At 38.6% G+C, this 18,017-nt stretch overlaps 1 protein-coding gene across 6 annotated transcripts in view; it reads left to right on the top strand.

The window, feature by feature from the left end:
• The window catches only part of LOC134530802 (DNA topoisomerase 2-binding protein 1-A), a 106,284-nt gene that overhangs the window by 42,493 nt on the left and 45,774 nt on the right, over positions 1-18,017 (top strand). For all 6 annotated transcript variants that reach the window (XR_010074873.1, XM_063366025.1, XM_063366048.1 and 3 more), the window contains exons 16-18: positions 7,376-7,572; positions 10,452-10,864; positions 16,371-16,424. Coding sequence is in view for 5 of the 6 variants with exons in the window: in XM_063366025.1 (XP_063222095.1) it covers positions 7,376-7,572; positions 10,452-10,864; positions 16,371-16,424 (664 nt within the window). In the remaining variant the exon portion in view is untranslated. The remainder of the gene's footprint in view (positions 1-7,375; positions 7,573-10,451; positions 10,865-16,370; positions 16,425-18,017) is intronic.

Here is an 18,017-nt window from a genome sequence, read left to right on the forward strand (position 1 = left end):
ACAAAAATAAAAAACAAATACAAACATAATTAATACAGGTAAAATCAAATTATTAAATGTTAAGAGATATTGAAGGAAAAATAATATAGCTATGACAGACATAAATCAGAATATATATAATTAAACATTGTTGGAATTCAAATATATATTATTGTAATTTGTTATAAGTCTATAAATAATATCATTATTAGTAATAAGAGTACACAGAGTAGAGCGTAAGCGGGAATTGAATTGAGGAATTCTTAAGGCAGTATTTTCAAGAAGATAAGGGCATCTGAATTTATGAATGTAACAGTTATGAACAAAAAGAGCATCAAGATAGGCCCTACGGTCTACCAGAGGTGTCCAAATGGGGCGTGGGAGATTCCTTGTAATAATTAAATCTATAACTTTATTTTGAATACTTTCGATTTTTTCAGTATCTGTTAAGTTGATACCATTCCAGATAACAGAGCCATATTCTAATTTTGATCTTATAAGTGCCATGTAAAGAGAGATAAGTGAGTCTGAGTTGGTTGCATAAGAAGTAATAAATTTTATAAGCGCTAGAGTTCTTCGTGCATAGGAATATAAGTAATCTACATGTTTATGGAAATATAGTTTTGAATCAAGGATGATACCGAGATCCTTTGTGTAGTGGGCTTGAGAGATGATAGAATTCGCTAAATTGTATGAATATTTAATCGGATGGTATTTCCTAGTGAACGATATAACCTTGGTTTTATCTTTGTTGAGTTTGACCAAGTTTCTTAGACACCAATTATTAACTTTAATAATATCTTCTTGTAATAATTCACAATCCTCTAAGGAATAAATAATTTTATAAATTTTTAGGTCATCAGCAAAAAGAATTCCAGTAGAGTAGCAAAGTACTTGTGTAATGTCATTAATAAATATATTAAAGAGAAGAGGTGAAAGAGTACCTCCCTGGGGAACACCAGAACACGCATTATACTGAGAAGATCTATGATTGTTGATCGATACAAAAAAACTTCTGTTGGATAGGTAGCTTGAGAACCAATTGATATAGTTTCCACAAAGACCATAATGGGATAATTTAATAAGAAGTAAGGAATGGTTTACAGTATCAAAGGCTTTGGCCAAGTCGAAGTAACAGGCATCGGCCTGACCCCTATTTGTAACTATATTATATACAGGATTAAGAAAGGTAAGAAGATTAGTGGTAGTAGACATACCAGACCTGAAACCATGTTGATTATTGGTGAGAGTATTACTAAGTTGAAAATTTAAAAATTTAGCTATAATTTTTTCAAAAATTTTGGAGAACCCATTAAGTAATGATATTGGCCTGTAGTTTGAGACGTCTAATTTTGAACCATTTTTATGAATAGGAATCATTTTTGCTATTTTCCAATTATTGGGAAATATATTCGTTTTCAGACTGGTGTTAAAAATGTGATAAAGTAGGGGTACTAAAAGATGGGCACAGCCTTTAAGAATAAAATTGGGAATGCCATCAGGACCAGTGGATTTAGTTGATTTTAAGTCCTTAATTGCCCAAAGTATTAGACTTTCAGAAATTTTAGGCACAGCTATAGTCTCAACAGACATGACCGATGTAGTTATTGGGGGAGAAGTATTAGGGGTTACATATACACTAGAGAAATACTGAGCAAACACATTCGTTACCACATTCGGATCATTTGAAATATCCCCATTTACTTTAAGAGAAAGTTGTTCATAATAACCATCTTTCATTATTTTAACATATCTCCAGAAACTTTTAGGGTTCTTCTTGATATTGTTGTTTGTCGATTGAGTCCAGTGGATTTTGTCGCGTTTAATTAGAGATTTCACAGATTTTCTAAAATGAGAGAACTTTGCATAGTAGAATAGATTATTATTTCTTTTGTACAACTTGTGGAAATGTTTTTTAGATTTAAGAGCACTTATTAATTCGTTGGAAAACCAAAGGGGATATTTAGATTTTTTTTTAATAGAAAGAGGTATATAAGTATCAATTTTTTCAGAAATACAAGTTGTTAGTTGATCCACGAGATCATTAACATCAGTAGAACTATAAAAGTATGACCAGTCACAGTCATTAATAGAGTTGTAAAGACCAAGATAATTCCCTTTTTTGTAATTTCTGAACACAGAAGAGGGATTAATATTATTATGACATGTTTCTAACATGATGTTAATATTTAAAGCGGGATGGAATATATCTTCTTTGATAAGGATATCAGCAGAATGTGATACCAAACAATGAGGAAGATTAGAAAGACACAGATCTAAGAGATTTATAGCTGGTTGGGTACAATTAAATTGTGATAAACCAAGACTGGATGTGAAATTCAGTAGGTAACTGGCTTTAGATTTTACATGTGAGTGTATAATGTTATTAGGATTAGAATTAGACCAGTCAATGCCAGGCACATTAAAATCACCAAGAATCAATATATCATCACAACAGACTAGCAGTTTATCTTCCAAGGCTTCAAAATAATTCCGGTAAATAATAGGTGTGATATCTGGAGGTAAGTAGATAGTACCAAGTATTAATGATTTCGTAGGCGTTAGTTTTATTTTTAACCAGACAGCTTCGATGCCGGGGAAAACGTAATCATACAAAGGATGCACTGATAAGAATTTATGCTTATTGATGGCAGATAAGACACCTCCGCCTCTATTCTTCATTGTCAGTTGTGAGTTTCTATCGTCTCTAAAAACTAAATAACGGTCTGTAAAATAGTGAGAGTTGATATTATTTTTGTTAAACCATGTTTCTGTTAAACAAATAATATCAAAATGTGAACTAATTAGGTTTTCCTGAAATTCAATAGATTTGGTTCGTAAACCTCTCACATTTTGATACGCAACTGAATATTCTTCAAGAAACTGTTTCACAGGTGGAGATTAAGATGCTCCTCCAGGCACCAAGATTGAAGTAGATGTGGATGCGGAAATAGAAGTAGAGGTGGATGTGGAAGTGGATGCACTAGGCCTGATGATGGGTTCTTCAGATGCAGAGTTGTTGTTTAGAATTTGATCATGATGAAGTTTGCCGTAGAAGGGGCTTAACAAGCAGCCGTTAGGCCAAAATACAATGTTATTTATTCTAGAAAAGTCCTCTTCCAGCACGGAGATGTGGAAAGATGCGTAGGAGTTGAATTTAGTTTTGAGTTTCGTTACTTTAACTTGGGATAAGTTCAGTTCATTAGATATGTAATCAATGATGTCTTGTTCTTGCACGGTCGGATCAAACCTAGTTATAAAAAGTGCCTTCGTTTTTTTATAAATAGGTTTGGGAATCATTTTTAACGAGGATATATTTCTAATGCCCACTTTCATGGGTGTTTTTTTCATGACCAGTTCACGCTTCATTTCCGGATGGCTTGTTGACTTGGCTTTACGTGTGTGCTGTACCAGCGTAAAACCATCAGTGTCGTCACATTTGTTATTTTCCTTTGTGCTGTCGCGCTGAGTGGAATGTAGGTCAGAGGACAGGCTGCTATTACCGGCGCGGTTCTGTGGAATCGCGCGGTCAGCTGGCTTGGCGATGAAAGGCTTCTTGAGGGCCTGGCTGTATGAAGATTCAGGATGAATGTCGGAGAATAGTTTTTCTTTAATATTAATTAGTTCCTGCCTGATTTCTGCTGTTTCCGCTCTGGAATCCATAAGCAGGGTTTTCAGTATACAGTTCTCATTTTTTAACTCTTCGATTTTTACACATACCGTATTCATTATTTTGAGCAGATCTTCCATGTTCACCGTGTTCCTGTTGATACTTTCAGAAGTGAGGGAGTCATTCGATTGTAGTTCCAGAGTGAACACAGGTTTTACCGGTGTTTTTTTAGAAGGTGACCGAAACATGGTCGCACAGACGTCACTGTCTAGTACTGATGTAGATACATCGTTACTTGATAGATCAAAACCCGCGAATTCCGATTGGTCTAGTATTGAGGAATTAATGATTAATGATCCTGAGCACTAAATAAAAAAATTTAACACGCAGTTAATCGCTTCAAAACATCGAAACCGAGGAGCGCGCCCGAAACACGTCCGCTCAGTCTGAACGCTCGTTCAAACATGATATTAAGTTTAAGATAAAAATAATTTCCCAAAAGTGTAACTGTACCACAAAAGCTCGAGCTCGGCTCGAAGTAAAATTCTTAGGCTCGCAGACCTCCTTATTTATAGAAAAAATCCTAACCGCTAATCTGTACTAAAACTGAAATTTCTCAAGAAAAAATTGTTGTCTTTATATACACTTATACCAGAAATGTACCAAACTACATGTGATAAAGTCAAGGGACTTTTAGTGCAAGCAGAATACATCTCACTTACATTAGATATGTGGACATCATCTATTAAAAGATTCGGGTTTGGGTTCGAGATTCGGCAATTCCAGTCGAGGATTCGAGTTAGGATTCGGATTCGAGGAAATCAGGATTCGCCCCATCCCTAATTCCACATGTTCTTTTTTAGTGGTAGAAATTCTTTAATAAGTGCTATAGCCTTTAGTGATGGGCATAGTATGTTATAATTTGCAGTTTATAAATATGCCTATAAGGGGTGGGAAGGAGGCGAATACATGGTGGTAGCCCAAACCTGCTCCAGGGTAGGGGCTTGAACTGAGGGATGCATCACCGCCTGCTCCAAAATCAAAACATCATTGTCTAGCTGGGGGGTGGTGGTTGTAGAAGTGTGTGTTAGTGGCAAGAATTCCTTCACGCTGTTTGTGAAGGACACCGCCATGTTGGTAGGAATGCTCTCAACCTCTTCCTTCACTCTCAACACATTGTCTTCTGGCATCAGGCTGGCGGTTGTTGAGAAGGATGCTATGGCATGGATTCCTTCATGTCCTCAGTGAAAGTCACTACCATTTAGGGTGGAATGCCTTCCTCTACCTCCTCCTCATGCAACCAAATGTTTAGGGATTTTTTTCATTGACATGGGGTTGTCTGTAAAACGTCAAATGATTCAATCAATCTCTTCAAAACTGTTACGGCAATATTCTGAATTAAAATTAAGTTATGATGTTTTCAGTTAATTTTTATATCAGAGAATATAATTTTAAAACAAACTAGAATTTAAATAATACTGTACTTTGATTTTTACTTTCTACTATACATGCATTAAAATCAAGAAAGCCATTAAATCCTACATTGAGTTGAAACAATTTACTATTCTTGCATTTAGATCAGGCTAGCTTGTAAATGATACTTTTGAGTTAAAATTTTGTTACTATTCTTCATTTATATCAGACTAGCCTTTAAATCTTACATTGAGTTAAATCTCGTTACCAGGCTAGACTATAAAAACCTGTCGTTTAAATTTTTACTTGAAACTGAGACTTGTTTTTATATTAAACTGCTGCAACAGATATGAAACATTCCTACATGGAGTTATGCATTTATTTTCTAACAAAGAAGAAATATACTGGTGGTTTCATCTGCACATGCATAAAGGAGCGCTCCAGTGACAAGGCTGATTCGACCAGGGGGAGCAGTGTTGTTTTCCTGAAACCACCCTCGGGAGTCAGCTGGGGGCCTTCTACCCACTTAGTTCTCCGAGCAGGGGGAAATGGGGGAGTATGTGGGGCTTCGCCTGAAGCTTTATGCGTTTAAGATGGAGGACAGGCCTTCTACTCGTAAAGCCAAGAGTGTCCAGGCCAACATACTGCAAACACTCCTGTTTCCTCAGTACCCGAGTTGCTCACTACAAACTTTTTTTTTTGAAAACGTTTAAGTTACATTATTATTATCTTGTAGCCTCTCGTGTTAAACACTCGAGGGGAACAAGGAGTAGGAATGGAACAGAGTGTGGCGAAAAGTCATCTAAAGCTATTACAACTGTATGGTAACAACACATTTATTATTGATTATACATGAAATTATTCATTACAACTTCATTAATGACAAAAACGTAAACATTTGATATTTGCGGCGTGGCTCTGATTCAAAAGTCTGCGATCAGAAACGTTTAAGAATTATTGCAACATGAGACACGTGAATGCAGCTTAACAAATCCACTTCACAATTGCCCGTGCTCTCATACTAGGCACGCCGCGTGGCGCTGGGTACACCGTCAAAAGAAAAGCTAAGTTACAAACAATTACGTACATAAATTCCCAGAGTGCAAATGAAAATAACCCCTCGACTTATGGTATATTATTGACCTCTGTCAATGAACAAGTTATGAAACTAAAATACTACTATTTATACACAAGATGACTAATACATAAAGCATGTTTTTACGAGGGTACGCAGACCTCTAATAATTAATATAACAGGTCGTCGACTTCGATTACTCTTGTCGACACGTATTTCTGCGAGCAAGTTCTTATTCGTCGATGCAGGGGTTACCATTGACTATCTCCCCAAACTATCATAGCGGGAGAAATGCTCGTCGGTGTGGGCACTGGCATTATTCTTCAGGTGTCACTGCCGGGTTTCGCACCTAAGTGTTGTATGTCCAGTCAGTTGTCAAGTCTTTCCTCGGGACTCACAAGCTCACACCGCCGTCTCCAAGCCTTGCCTCCGTCACCACTGCCCCTCTTCTCACTCTAAGTTTTCTACTCACTCGGTTTATAAGTGTCTATGACGAAACAGTACTTTACCAAGTGGTAGCTTCTTCCAACGGGCAGCGTGACGGCAGGCCGGCGAGACGTGTTGACGGTGTAGCTTCCATTGGCAGGGAAGGCCAGCAGGGCCTCCGGCTGGTTTCGCTGGTGGTCGCGGCGAGTCTCCTCCTTCAGCGCAAAATGGGCCCCTTTTATACTCTGCGAACTGCTAGTATCAAACATGGCAGATTGTTCTCGGTCGGGGCAACCGGAACCGCCCCCTTCGGCGATGTCCGGTTGGCAGCCCGCCAAAACGAGCTTCCCCGAGGGCTCCCGAGCGGCTCTGAACGTCATGCGCGCAGCGCGCGAACACTTGGCTTGTGCTGGTTGCATCGGCGCGCGGTTAGGCGCCGCGCGACACATCTTGATGTGCGTATGCGGAGCACACGCAACAATTAGAACCATCTGCACTTGTAATATTTTATCGTGTGATTGACTGCATAATTGCATTGCACCAAAGTTGGGAACATACGGGTGGACACGCACTGGAATGCTCGGTATCCACGCCTGCTCCGACCCCGAGCCGTCCCTGTCGCACTCCAGCCGTGGGCCCTCGGTTATTGTGAGTTGCTTTCCAGACACGAGTCTGTCGTGCACTCATAGTGGTGCATGAGTTCAAGTTGCGGAAGTCATAGGTGTGTATCCCCAGCTATGAGGTGTGTTGTTTGCCAGCAGATGACAAAGGCATCCATATAAAGACACGTGGCATACAGGTTGCCTTGCCATAAATATGATTACAAGCAAGATGACACAAACGTGAAAGATGATTAGAATGTGTGTCCGCAGGGTGCAGCACGTGTTCTCGAGAGTGGCGGTGGTTGACAAAGACTTGCTGCCTGCCTCGCACCTCATCACCCAGGACACCAGCTCTCAAAAGTTCCGCGCAGCCGTCAAGTGGCACCTGCCCGTGGTCACCCACGAGTGGCTGCTGGCCTGCGCGGCCGAGGACCGCCGCGTCCCAGAGGACGCCTTCCTCGTGTCCCGTAAGTCACTCTCGTCACTCTGTACCGCTCATGTCACTCGTCACTCTGTACCGCTCATGTCACTGTGAGTCACTCACCTGCCCGTGGTCACCCACGAGTGGCTGCTGGCCTGCGCAGCCGAGGACCGCCGCGTCGCAGAGGACGCCTTCCTCGTGTCCCGTAAGTCACTCTCGTCACTCTGTACCGCTCATGTCACTCTGTGAGTCACTCACCTGCCCGTGGTCACCCACGAGTGGCTGCTGGCCTGCGCAGCTGAGGACCGCCGCGTCGCAGAGGTTGCCTTCCTCGTGTCCCGTAAGTCACTCTCGTCACTCTGTACCGCTCATGTCACTCTGTGAGTCACTCACCTGCCCGTGGTCACCCACGAGTGGCTGCTGGCCTGCGCAGCCGAGGACCGCCGCGTCACAGAGGTTGCCTTCCTCGTGTCCCGTAAGTCACTCTCGTCACTCTGTACCGCTCATGTCACTGTGAGTCACTCACCTGCCCGTGGTCACCCATGAGTGGCTGCTGGCCTGCGCAGCTGAGGACCGCCGTGTAGCTGAGGACACCTTGTCTTGTGAGTCACTCTCTTCCATATCACTTCCAGCATAACCTCACTGTGAATCTGCTTTGTTCTTGCAAGCGTTTGTTTCACTCTAATGGACAGATTTCTCCAATAAATAATAAAGGCATATTTTCATTTGCTTCATTCCTATGTGTAATCCCTGTTAGGGTATAATAGGAGATTAATCAATTAAGAATAATAATAATTTTATCTTCAAGTCATGTAATCTTCATTTAAATTATTTTTAATTATGTCGTTTTTCGGGGTTAGTAGGAGGTTATATTGCCTTGTCCCCATATAGATATAATGTTGTTATATACATATTATATATTTTCAAATAAAATTAATTTCTTCTACCCAAAGAAATAAATGTTAAAGTAAAAGTTAATAATATTAAACAAAAATTTTCTTCTTTCTTCAGAACCCAACCTACACTACCAACACTCTAATGGACAATTGAAAACAACTTAAAGAATGAAATATTGACAACACACCAATCCCTCACTTAGCATGTCTTCAAATTGCGCAAATTCATTTAGCGCTATGTTAATTTTACTGCCCCAGTCTTGAATAGCACATCTTTAAATTTCAGTTAGCACGAAATTCCCACATGCAAAAAAAAAGTCTGGAATGAGGCCACGAAGTCTGCTTCAACTCGGTAAACAACACATGTACCGTGGCATACAGTTAGCTGTACGAGGGGGAAGAGATGTGCGTGCAGGTCTGACTATGCTGTCGGCTGTTGTGCAAACATCAGCTGAGGCAAGTTCAGTTGCGGCTATGGAGGGTAAAGAACCAAATGTTTTTACGTCCGCGCCGTACCATTGTCGCCCGGCCACAGACTAGCCCTGAATGAACTTCAGTCTAGCCATTGGCAGGGAACTCGCACAACATAAAGCAAAGTCTGCCCATTCGTCTGTTGGTAGCTGTACGTGCGCAAGCACTTGCAGTTGAAATCATATCGGAATCATGGCTTCCAAGCGAGAGCGTGACAAAACTAGAAGTATTACGGGGTGCAGAATGTCATGAAGGCCATACTTATGTTAGTCTCACTTCTGTTTTAAGCAAGTCAACTGTGCGCAAAATCGTATGAAATTAGGACTCTCTCAAAAGTTTATATAAGTCTGATGCTGTTGATTGTACTAGCGGGGATATATTTGACAACAGATGATTCACATGGAAAATATTGTAAAATGAATGGTGCAATGAAAAAGAAATCACGGGCCTGACAGGTTTGGTGTTAACCAAGCAGTGATACTTGGACAAGCACTTTAATTTCTGAAAAATTAAAATGTAAATATTCGGACAGTAATATTGATTTCACTGCCAGTGAAAGAGCGTTTGGAAAGTTCGTGGAAAGGTTTGTGACATTAGTTGAAGGTTACGCCCAGGCGGGCAAGCCAACCAGCCGTTATGTTAGGCGGTGTCGTATTTGTCATACAAAGTATTCAATGGTAGGCTTATAAAGACATATTTATAGTTGAGTGTTATTTTATGCATTTATATTATGTAAAAAACATTTCTCTGTCATTTTGGAACACATTAAGTATATTCGCCTTGCTATTTATGGAAACTAAGTCTTCAGAATACGTGATTTCGAATAACACAAAAAATTTTAGGAACACACAGAATACGTGATTTCGAATAACACAAAAATTTTTAGGAACACATTAGTTATGCTAAGTGAGGAATTGGTTTATTTTTTAAAAGCAAGATTTTCAAATTACAGCGCTAATGCATTGGTGCAACATAGTTGACTTAAAAAGAATTTCTAAATATAAGTTACAAAAATTAGTAATATTTATTTAAAACTTTTGTTGGAAATTATTTATTGCACAGTACTTAAAATAAACAAATAAAAATTAAAGTGCTGTAGTTAGACCCGGTACACTGTTTGTCTGTGCATCATGTTTGTGTCTGCGTGTGTCTCAGTTGTGACACCACAACAGTGCTGATGCCCTGTCCATGAGCAGGGCTCTGTATTGTCTGTATTTATTTAATAACTCCTCAACTTGTTATTGCTTGTATGGCCAATCAATACTAACGAGTTACATTTGGTAAAGGTAAATTTTATTCTAAATATATACACACACTCTCCTGCTTGCATTGAGCAAGTGGAGGCTTGTTTCCAGCTTATCAGCGAGCAGCCAGCTAACCACGATAACTTGCATGCAATTCTAATCTTAAATGCTGGATATCATATGTACACTTGTAATCCCAAATATCAGTATAAAGGCACAAGTAATAAAACTAGCAATTCTAGCAGGAATGACACAGTTGTAATGGTGTTGGCGAGATGGGAACAGCGTTGTGCTGCGGAACGCCGGTGTTGCAGCCGACGCCAGCAGCGGCAGCACCTCGCACAAGGCTGCAGACAGCGTCACTCCGAGTAGAGCGGCTGACGACACGGGGGACGAGCGGCCGGGCCCCGCAGGCGGGGCCTGCACCCCGGTGGCACGGCGGGGCTCCCTCGCCGCCGGACTGCAGCCGGCCGTGTTCACACCGGTGGACAGCCGTCGCCTGGGGCTGCTGCTGACCCAGGAGACGCCCCTGAGGCACGACGGGGCGGGCCACTCCCCCGACACCCCCCAGCACCCCCACCACATCTCCACGCCGGAGACTCCGTACGGGCAGTTCCTGGGACCCGACCCGTCCCCGGAGACGCGCAAGAAGTGGAAGCGATGGCTGGACAACGTGCCGGTGCTCTTCGAGCATGAGCAGCAGCCCAAGAGACGTCGCGACAGCACGGTGAGTGTGCGTGCCGTATGGCTGCTCAGCACGTCTTCAGTTCTGCTGGGAACTCCTACCATTTGTTCATTCATACATCACTCTAGCCTCTCTCACACACAGGCTAGGCAGACCTTCGAGGCCTGCCCTTTGGGCTGACTCGTAAGTAAACCAACAGAGAACACTACCGTGGCATTTGTATTCATGTACTGTATTTACCGGCGTGTGGGGCATGAAGGTAGCATATTTTATGCCGATTTTTTGTGTAAATAAGTGTAGTGCAACTCATATTCTATATTTTACTTTGGGTTTTAAAAATATTTATAATATTATATCGTGTTGTTGAATATGTGCATAAATATCTAACCTTTGTTGGTTTTAAATAAATATAACTCTACAAGTAACTATAATTTATTTAATCACAATATCTGGTGAGTTGCGTGAAGCTCCGAGAACAGCGGACGGCGAAGTTATTGTACCTGTGCTGTGTTCGCTGCGGGACTCGTCGCGTGTGCATGAGGCCGTGTGGCATTCCCTCCCTCTCTTCTTTGTAAATGTCCTGTGAACTGCACCCACGCAATCAACGTGTCTATCTTCACAGGTGTTTATGATGCATCTGTGCCCAATCATTATTGTTTTTGCGTGAGATTTCCCTTGCTTTCAAATGAACATACCATGGCAAAACTGCAGTCATCATTGTTGTTGATAAGAACACCTTTTATGTTCCTTCAGTCTCGTGGTAAACTGACAAATAGTAGCTTGCTGCCCCTTCTCTCTCTGGAGCAAAGGGATGGGTATAAAAATAAAATACAATCAAGTAGGCATGTGCGAGAAAGACTTTTTTGAATTCGAGACGATATCGAGAAAGCAATTTAAAAATTCTCGAGAATCGAGTCGAGATCGAGAAATGTGTACTTTAGTTAACAGGATAATATGATCCAAAAAAGTAAAACTCAATAATCTGACAAACATACATAATTATTCAATAATTTTATCAAGTATCCACAATTGCAATTGCAATTACAACTTTACCTTTACACTCAACAGTTTATTTGCCTACTGTCGTATGTAAACATACGTTATTGACTCCATAGTCTATAAAGTTTCCTTGAGCCATGGACGGTACTTGATCATGAAAGTCTGAACATTCGCCACTATCGATATGTCACTATCGATACGGACCGCAATTTAAACATCATGTTGCTTGTTATATACTGCTGGCCGTATGTATAACCTAAGGCCATAAAACAAAATGCAATCGCGGAAGAATTCTGCAGTCATGTTTATATTTTTATTTTTTACCGTACCGTTTTACGTTGATACTTGATATTGATACCGAAAATGATTTATTTTTAACTTTAATGTTGGTTTTATTAACGGAAAATGATAATTTTCTTCTGTAATTTAATGTGATAGCCACAGCACAATTCATTGTTTACGTTTACCATTTCATGTAGTGACTTGTGAACGGAAGTTGTTCGTTTTTAACTTTTTAATAATTTATCGTGTATACTATCGTAACAAGTATATTTTATTTTATTCGATCTACGTTACGTTGAAGATATGTTAATTATTTCAACACGCAACGCAAAATTCTGCCTCAATATATTATATTACCTAACCTATTTCTTGTTTACAAAATTCTCGAAAATTCCGAGCCAAAAAAATTATCTCGAGACGAGATCGAGAAAATTTCTGTCTCGACTCGTTCTCGATGATGCCGAGACTCGCACATCACTACAATCAAGGAAAGGAAAACAAGGGTATAAAAAATGGCAGTCTTCTCCTTTGGCTTTTAGTGCAGGAAATCTGAGTGTTCGTAAATATGTTGGAGTTGGGGGGGGGGACGGGACACCCTCCCATAGTAAACAAAGAACCAATCGATGCGAATACAAAGTCTTCACTTGTATCCACGGAACTCTAGTGAAAACAGATAGTATATGGCACGACCCTTATTCAAGGTCCACAGTGAAAATGTTAGATTTTTTGCCCATACTCAGGGGCGACCCTTTTGTGTGTAAATATGGTATTTCTAGATACTGGTTTTATTTGTACAGTAGAACCCGTTTATAGTGAACCTGCCTATAATGAATTCCTGTTTATTGTGAATTTCCGTCTCGGTCCCGGCAAAATGATGTGAGGTTGTGTATTAATTTATTGGATAAAGCGTACAACTTTTGTCAATGTTGATACGTTTTCCCGTGTACCACGAACAAATTTTGCCGACATAATAAACATTTATCTCAAATATTTTTATTTAATTACAAGTTTTTTCACAAAACGTCTATTCTAGATCACATTGAAGTTTTTCTCCGCAATACGCTACTCGATTGTCCACTGTTCATATTATAAACAAGTCGTATTCGAGTGGCCTCGGTAGGCTACGTGTAGCCAAAGATGGTGATCAGTTTGGTGAAAATAAAAAATAGTTTTCCCTTCATAGTTAAAGAATGGGCGAACGCGTGTACATTTAATATGTTATCAAAATTAAACATAAAATACCGCCACACAAATACGTATGTACATTATAGCAGCAAATTCAATATTTTTACGTCTCATTTTTATCGTTCACGTTTCAGACATTTTGATCGAGTAAGGTTCATAAGACTACCACTAGATAGAACTCTGTGGACTAAATTTTTCCATAGAAAGTGAGAAAATTTTGTTCCAGCTTTAGCAACTGTAATACTAAATGATACGTAGTAGAGGTGTAAAAGTAACGAAAAAATGTGTACCCGTATGTATTCGTTACTATAACAATTAGTACTCGTTACTTTCGTATCGTTACTCGTTACTTCTGATACCGCATAACATGGCACATGCTATGTTATGTAACAGCAACGAATCGAGTCGTATTTCGTACGCGTACAGTATGACGTCGCGTAAATAAAAATAAATCGAATATAAACAATTAAAAATATTTCATAATTAACAGCTTTTGGTAACCAAGAAACAATTAAATCTCATTAGAGCGGCTTTATTATAATATATCTTTTAAGATAAGAACATAAAACGTGAAAATACGCGATAATAAAAAACAAAAACATACAATTTATAATTTGTAAAAAATACTTTCTTACGTTGTTTCTGTTCGAATCTAAAACTTTGTCTACACACACAATACCTTTAATAAACAGTAAAAAAAACTTGGACGACGAATTTCCAAATTAAACTTTTATTAATAAACAAACATCGTTCTTTGTAACGAATCATCGGTAACGAATAAGCGCGCGCATGCGTAAAACATACGAAAGATGCGAGTAACGAAAAGCATTCGTGTGTAACGTTTCGTTACTCGTTACTAGATGCCGCACCCGTTACTCAGTAACGAATACATACGGTTTGCTACAGCTCTAATACGTAGTGATCTTTGATGCGCCAAACTCGTTACTTTTCGTTTATTTACTTTTGACTGTAAAAAGAATTTCGTGTTATTAAGCTGCAAATGTGCTTCAATAAGAAATATGTACATAAAAATGGGTGAAAAACGCGGTAAAAAGGTAAAAAACATAAGGCATTATCTGTGCGAGATAAACTGGACATTATTGAAAAGATAGACTCCAACCCCACTGTCCCGCACGTGTTAATAGCAAAGGAACTGGGAATTGCAACATCCACATTAAGTACAATATTAAACAAGCTGAACAATCTTCTTTCTCAAGCTGTGAATACGTCACAGAGTATTAAACGCCTGAAAAATGGAAAATACGCCGATGTCGAAGAACCATTAATAGAAAGTTTGTACATGTGTAGTGCATTAAAAATATCTGCATTTGCTCATAAAACTGTTGCTTTGAGTATTTTCATTCGTTCTTTTCTTGGCTTAGGCCAATGTGTAGTTAAGATTTTGCTTTTGAGTATGTATTGTCAATATAAAAGTTTTCCCAGATATAAAGTTTCCCCTCTATAGTGAACACATAAACTACTCCCTTCAGATTCGTTATAACAGGGTTCTACTGTATTTGTATTTGTATTTGTATTTTGCACAAGAAAATTAATTGCAGTGTGGAAATTTTATCTTGCCAGCAACGATACCGATTGCTTCACCGCACTTTCCTTAAATCTCTGTGAACTGCTGTTTTCTACGAATCACAATTAATAATTGTATAAATGCATAACTGTGTGGAAAATTAATCTTTGGTAACTAGACAATTAGCCTTCATGTTTGCCGGCCCATGAGGGCTGGGGTGTTTGCCTGAGACGGACAGACAGGTGCCCTGGCAACTCCTGTCTGTTTGCTCAAGGAGAGACGCTACAAGCCGAGCGGGTGGGCTGGAGCAACGAGCAAACATGTGAACGACAGCTTATAAGTAGATTCATGAAAAATTTTCAATCTTGATGGACTTGGAAAATAATCCTATTTCTGATTCTTTGAAGTTAAAATGTTATTTTCTAATTTTTTAAAATTTGCAATGTATTGTTTTCCTATGAAGTGGGTAAGTTACAGTACCACGCAGATGACACAAGCGAACAAGTACAGATTACACAATTAATATCTCGTTCTATTACGAAAAGTTTTGCAATCTGCAAAATACCATGAAATCTGTTGCAAACTGTTTACAAAAAATGTAATATCTTTTTGTTAAATGCTGTATTCCCTAATTAGTGATTGAATGAGCTGTAAACCCTAGTTATTCACAAATTTTCATTATTCATGGCAGCCATGTATATTGTATTTTAATTCAGCAATATTATTAACAAAATATTTTCTAATTTTATCTGGAATCTAGAATCATTAGTTACATTTTTTTTATAAATTTTTTAGTCGCAACGTCTGTTTGATCATAGATGTATACAGCAAGTAAGCTGCTACTGTATCACATGGTGTTAGATAAATTGTGACTATTGATTTATATGCCGTTGAAACTACGACGATTACTGCTTTTAATGCCCATCTCCAAGGGGTGTCCTTTATGTGTGGGGTTGTAATCTATTGTTGTTGATGTTTGTGTATTTTTCAAGTGTTTTGAATTTATTAACAGATTTTTTCCCATACTTTTTAGCGAGACAGTATCGAAAAAAAACTTTGACTATTTGTTGCATGTTTAAAACATTGTTTAAAACATTGGTTAATGTTCATATTTTTGATTAAGAAGTCCCATTAAACATCAAAAAAAGAGTATTTACATCGCACAATGATTTAATCTCAGCCATGAATGTTGGTATATGACAAACTCACGAGGTATGCTATGTCAAATTGAATATGAATACTTTATTCATATTCGTATTCAAAAATTTGAATATTTGCACAGGTCTAATTAAAATGCATGCAAAAAATTGTGCACCTATTCATTCCAGAATCAGAATCGATCAACCGCTACTGATAAGTCTATTAACAGATCCAACCCCTGTCTGTCTAAGTCACCATTTCGAAGTGTGCTCAATGTCGCAGTATTGTACATATCTGTATGTTAAACTTTTCTGCGAAACAGCCTGTGAGATTCTTTGTTTGTCACTAGAACCCAGAATAAATTAATCAGTAATTTAACTTTAGTGAGTTGAACATGATCCCGGTGATGTGTTTCAGCCTCTGTCGGAGCTGAAGCGCCGTCTCTGGGAGTCGGTGCTGCCAGGAAAACAGGTACAGACCTCTAATGTGCAGAAAACATTTCAGATTAATTTTATACAGTTCATGCTACGTTATGCTGGCACCCAACTATGGGGATTATTAGTGGTGTGAAAAAATGGTGTAACCATTTTTACGCGAAAAAACGCGAAATAACGCGATAATTGGACTTAAAAACGACATAAAACGAAAATCCGTTTTTTAAACTACTAAATCTGAAAAAGAATGTACATCGTAAATCAGCTATATCGGTGAACATGTTTTGACGTTGTAAAATACTATACATACATACATTCTTTTATTTTTATGAATGCACTAATTTCTTAGCATTTTTAACATTGATAAATGGTTAAATATCACGTTCACTGAGGTAACAACATAAATATTATTCCGTTCTAACGTTCGCTTTGTTTTAGCAGAATCGCCAACATACGAGAACACATAACTCCATGAACGCGACTTAAAACTAATTTCAAAAAGTTAAATATTAAGTCAATTTCCAACTAATTTTGCGCGAGTTAATATACGTTTAGTTTCTTCAAAACGTAACACAATTTCATTGTAATTTTATTTTACCAGCACTTATAGATACTGGTATTTTTATTACAATTTTGGCTTGGTAACGTTGGCTACGCGTAAATACTGGCAGTCCTTTGTCACGTACACACGTTACGTTGCTGCTTCAAAACAATGCCGAAATTAAAGCCTACTGCCGAGTCCCGAGCAAAATAATTTAAATGTGAGGGTTTATATGCTTCTAACAAGATTTAATTTGCAAGTGGTGCAATTGTAGAGTTGACCACGAAAGGCGCGACACTGTTGTAAAACGTCAACAGTAAACACCACGTTAAAGTTAGGTTAGGAAGTGCAGCTGGTGTCAGTAGCAAACGTTTAGCCACGATGGAAGAAGTGACTACTGTTGCCAAAAAACAAAAAAATGAGAGAAGGCAGAAAAGTTCATCATTAAAACTACACAGGCGTTTATCTCTGCAAATATACCACTTGAGAAATTGTTTTTAAAAGAGATTAAATGCGTATAGTGGTGAAACTATGTAAATTTATTGACTAGTCATAAAGTTAATAGTCCATTTAAAACAGTTTAAAGTGTTTCCTATAGCATTACAGTGTACATGGTTACAAATTTAAAAATACGTATATTTTTATCCTTATTTTCTGCTGCAAATTCCTATAAAAACACAAAACACCGAAATTGTTGATTTTGGAAACGAAAGTGGCTAAATTATAAAACCATAATTTCACACCCCTAGGGATTATTATATTCCCTCAACATTTTTGTAACAGCTGAGTTGCCACTAGCACCAGCTACAGTCAGACACGCTGCCCGGATGGAAGGTGGTGGGGGGTGGGATCAAGCATTTTGCAAAAAAAAAAATTCACTTACCATATTTTCAAGCTTATAAGAAAATTAATTTATGCATGTTTGAAAATCTTAAAGATGATAGGTCGTGTTACACTGGAACCCCGATTTTGCAAAGCCTGTATTTAACAAAGCAGTGATTTTAAAAATACATTACTAGGAACCGTCAAAAAATCGGAAATTTTGACACCAAATTATAAAAAAATCAAAAAGATTAGTGTTAAAATCAC

This window comes from Bacillus rossius, chromosome 1 (genome assembly GCF_032445375.1).
Source record: "Bacillus rossius redtenbacheri isolate Brsri chromosome 1, Brsri_v3, whole genome shotgun sequence".
Lineage (NCBI taxonomy): Eukaryota > Metazoa > Arthropoda > Insecta > Phasmatodea > Bacillidae > Bacillus > Bacillus rossius.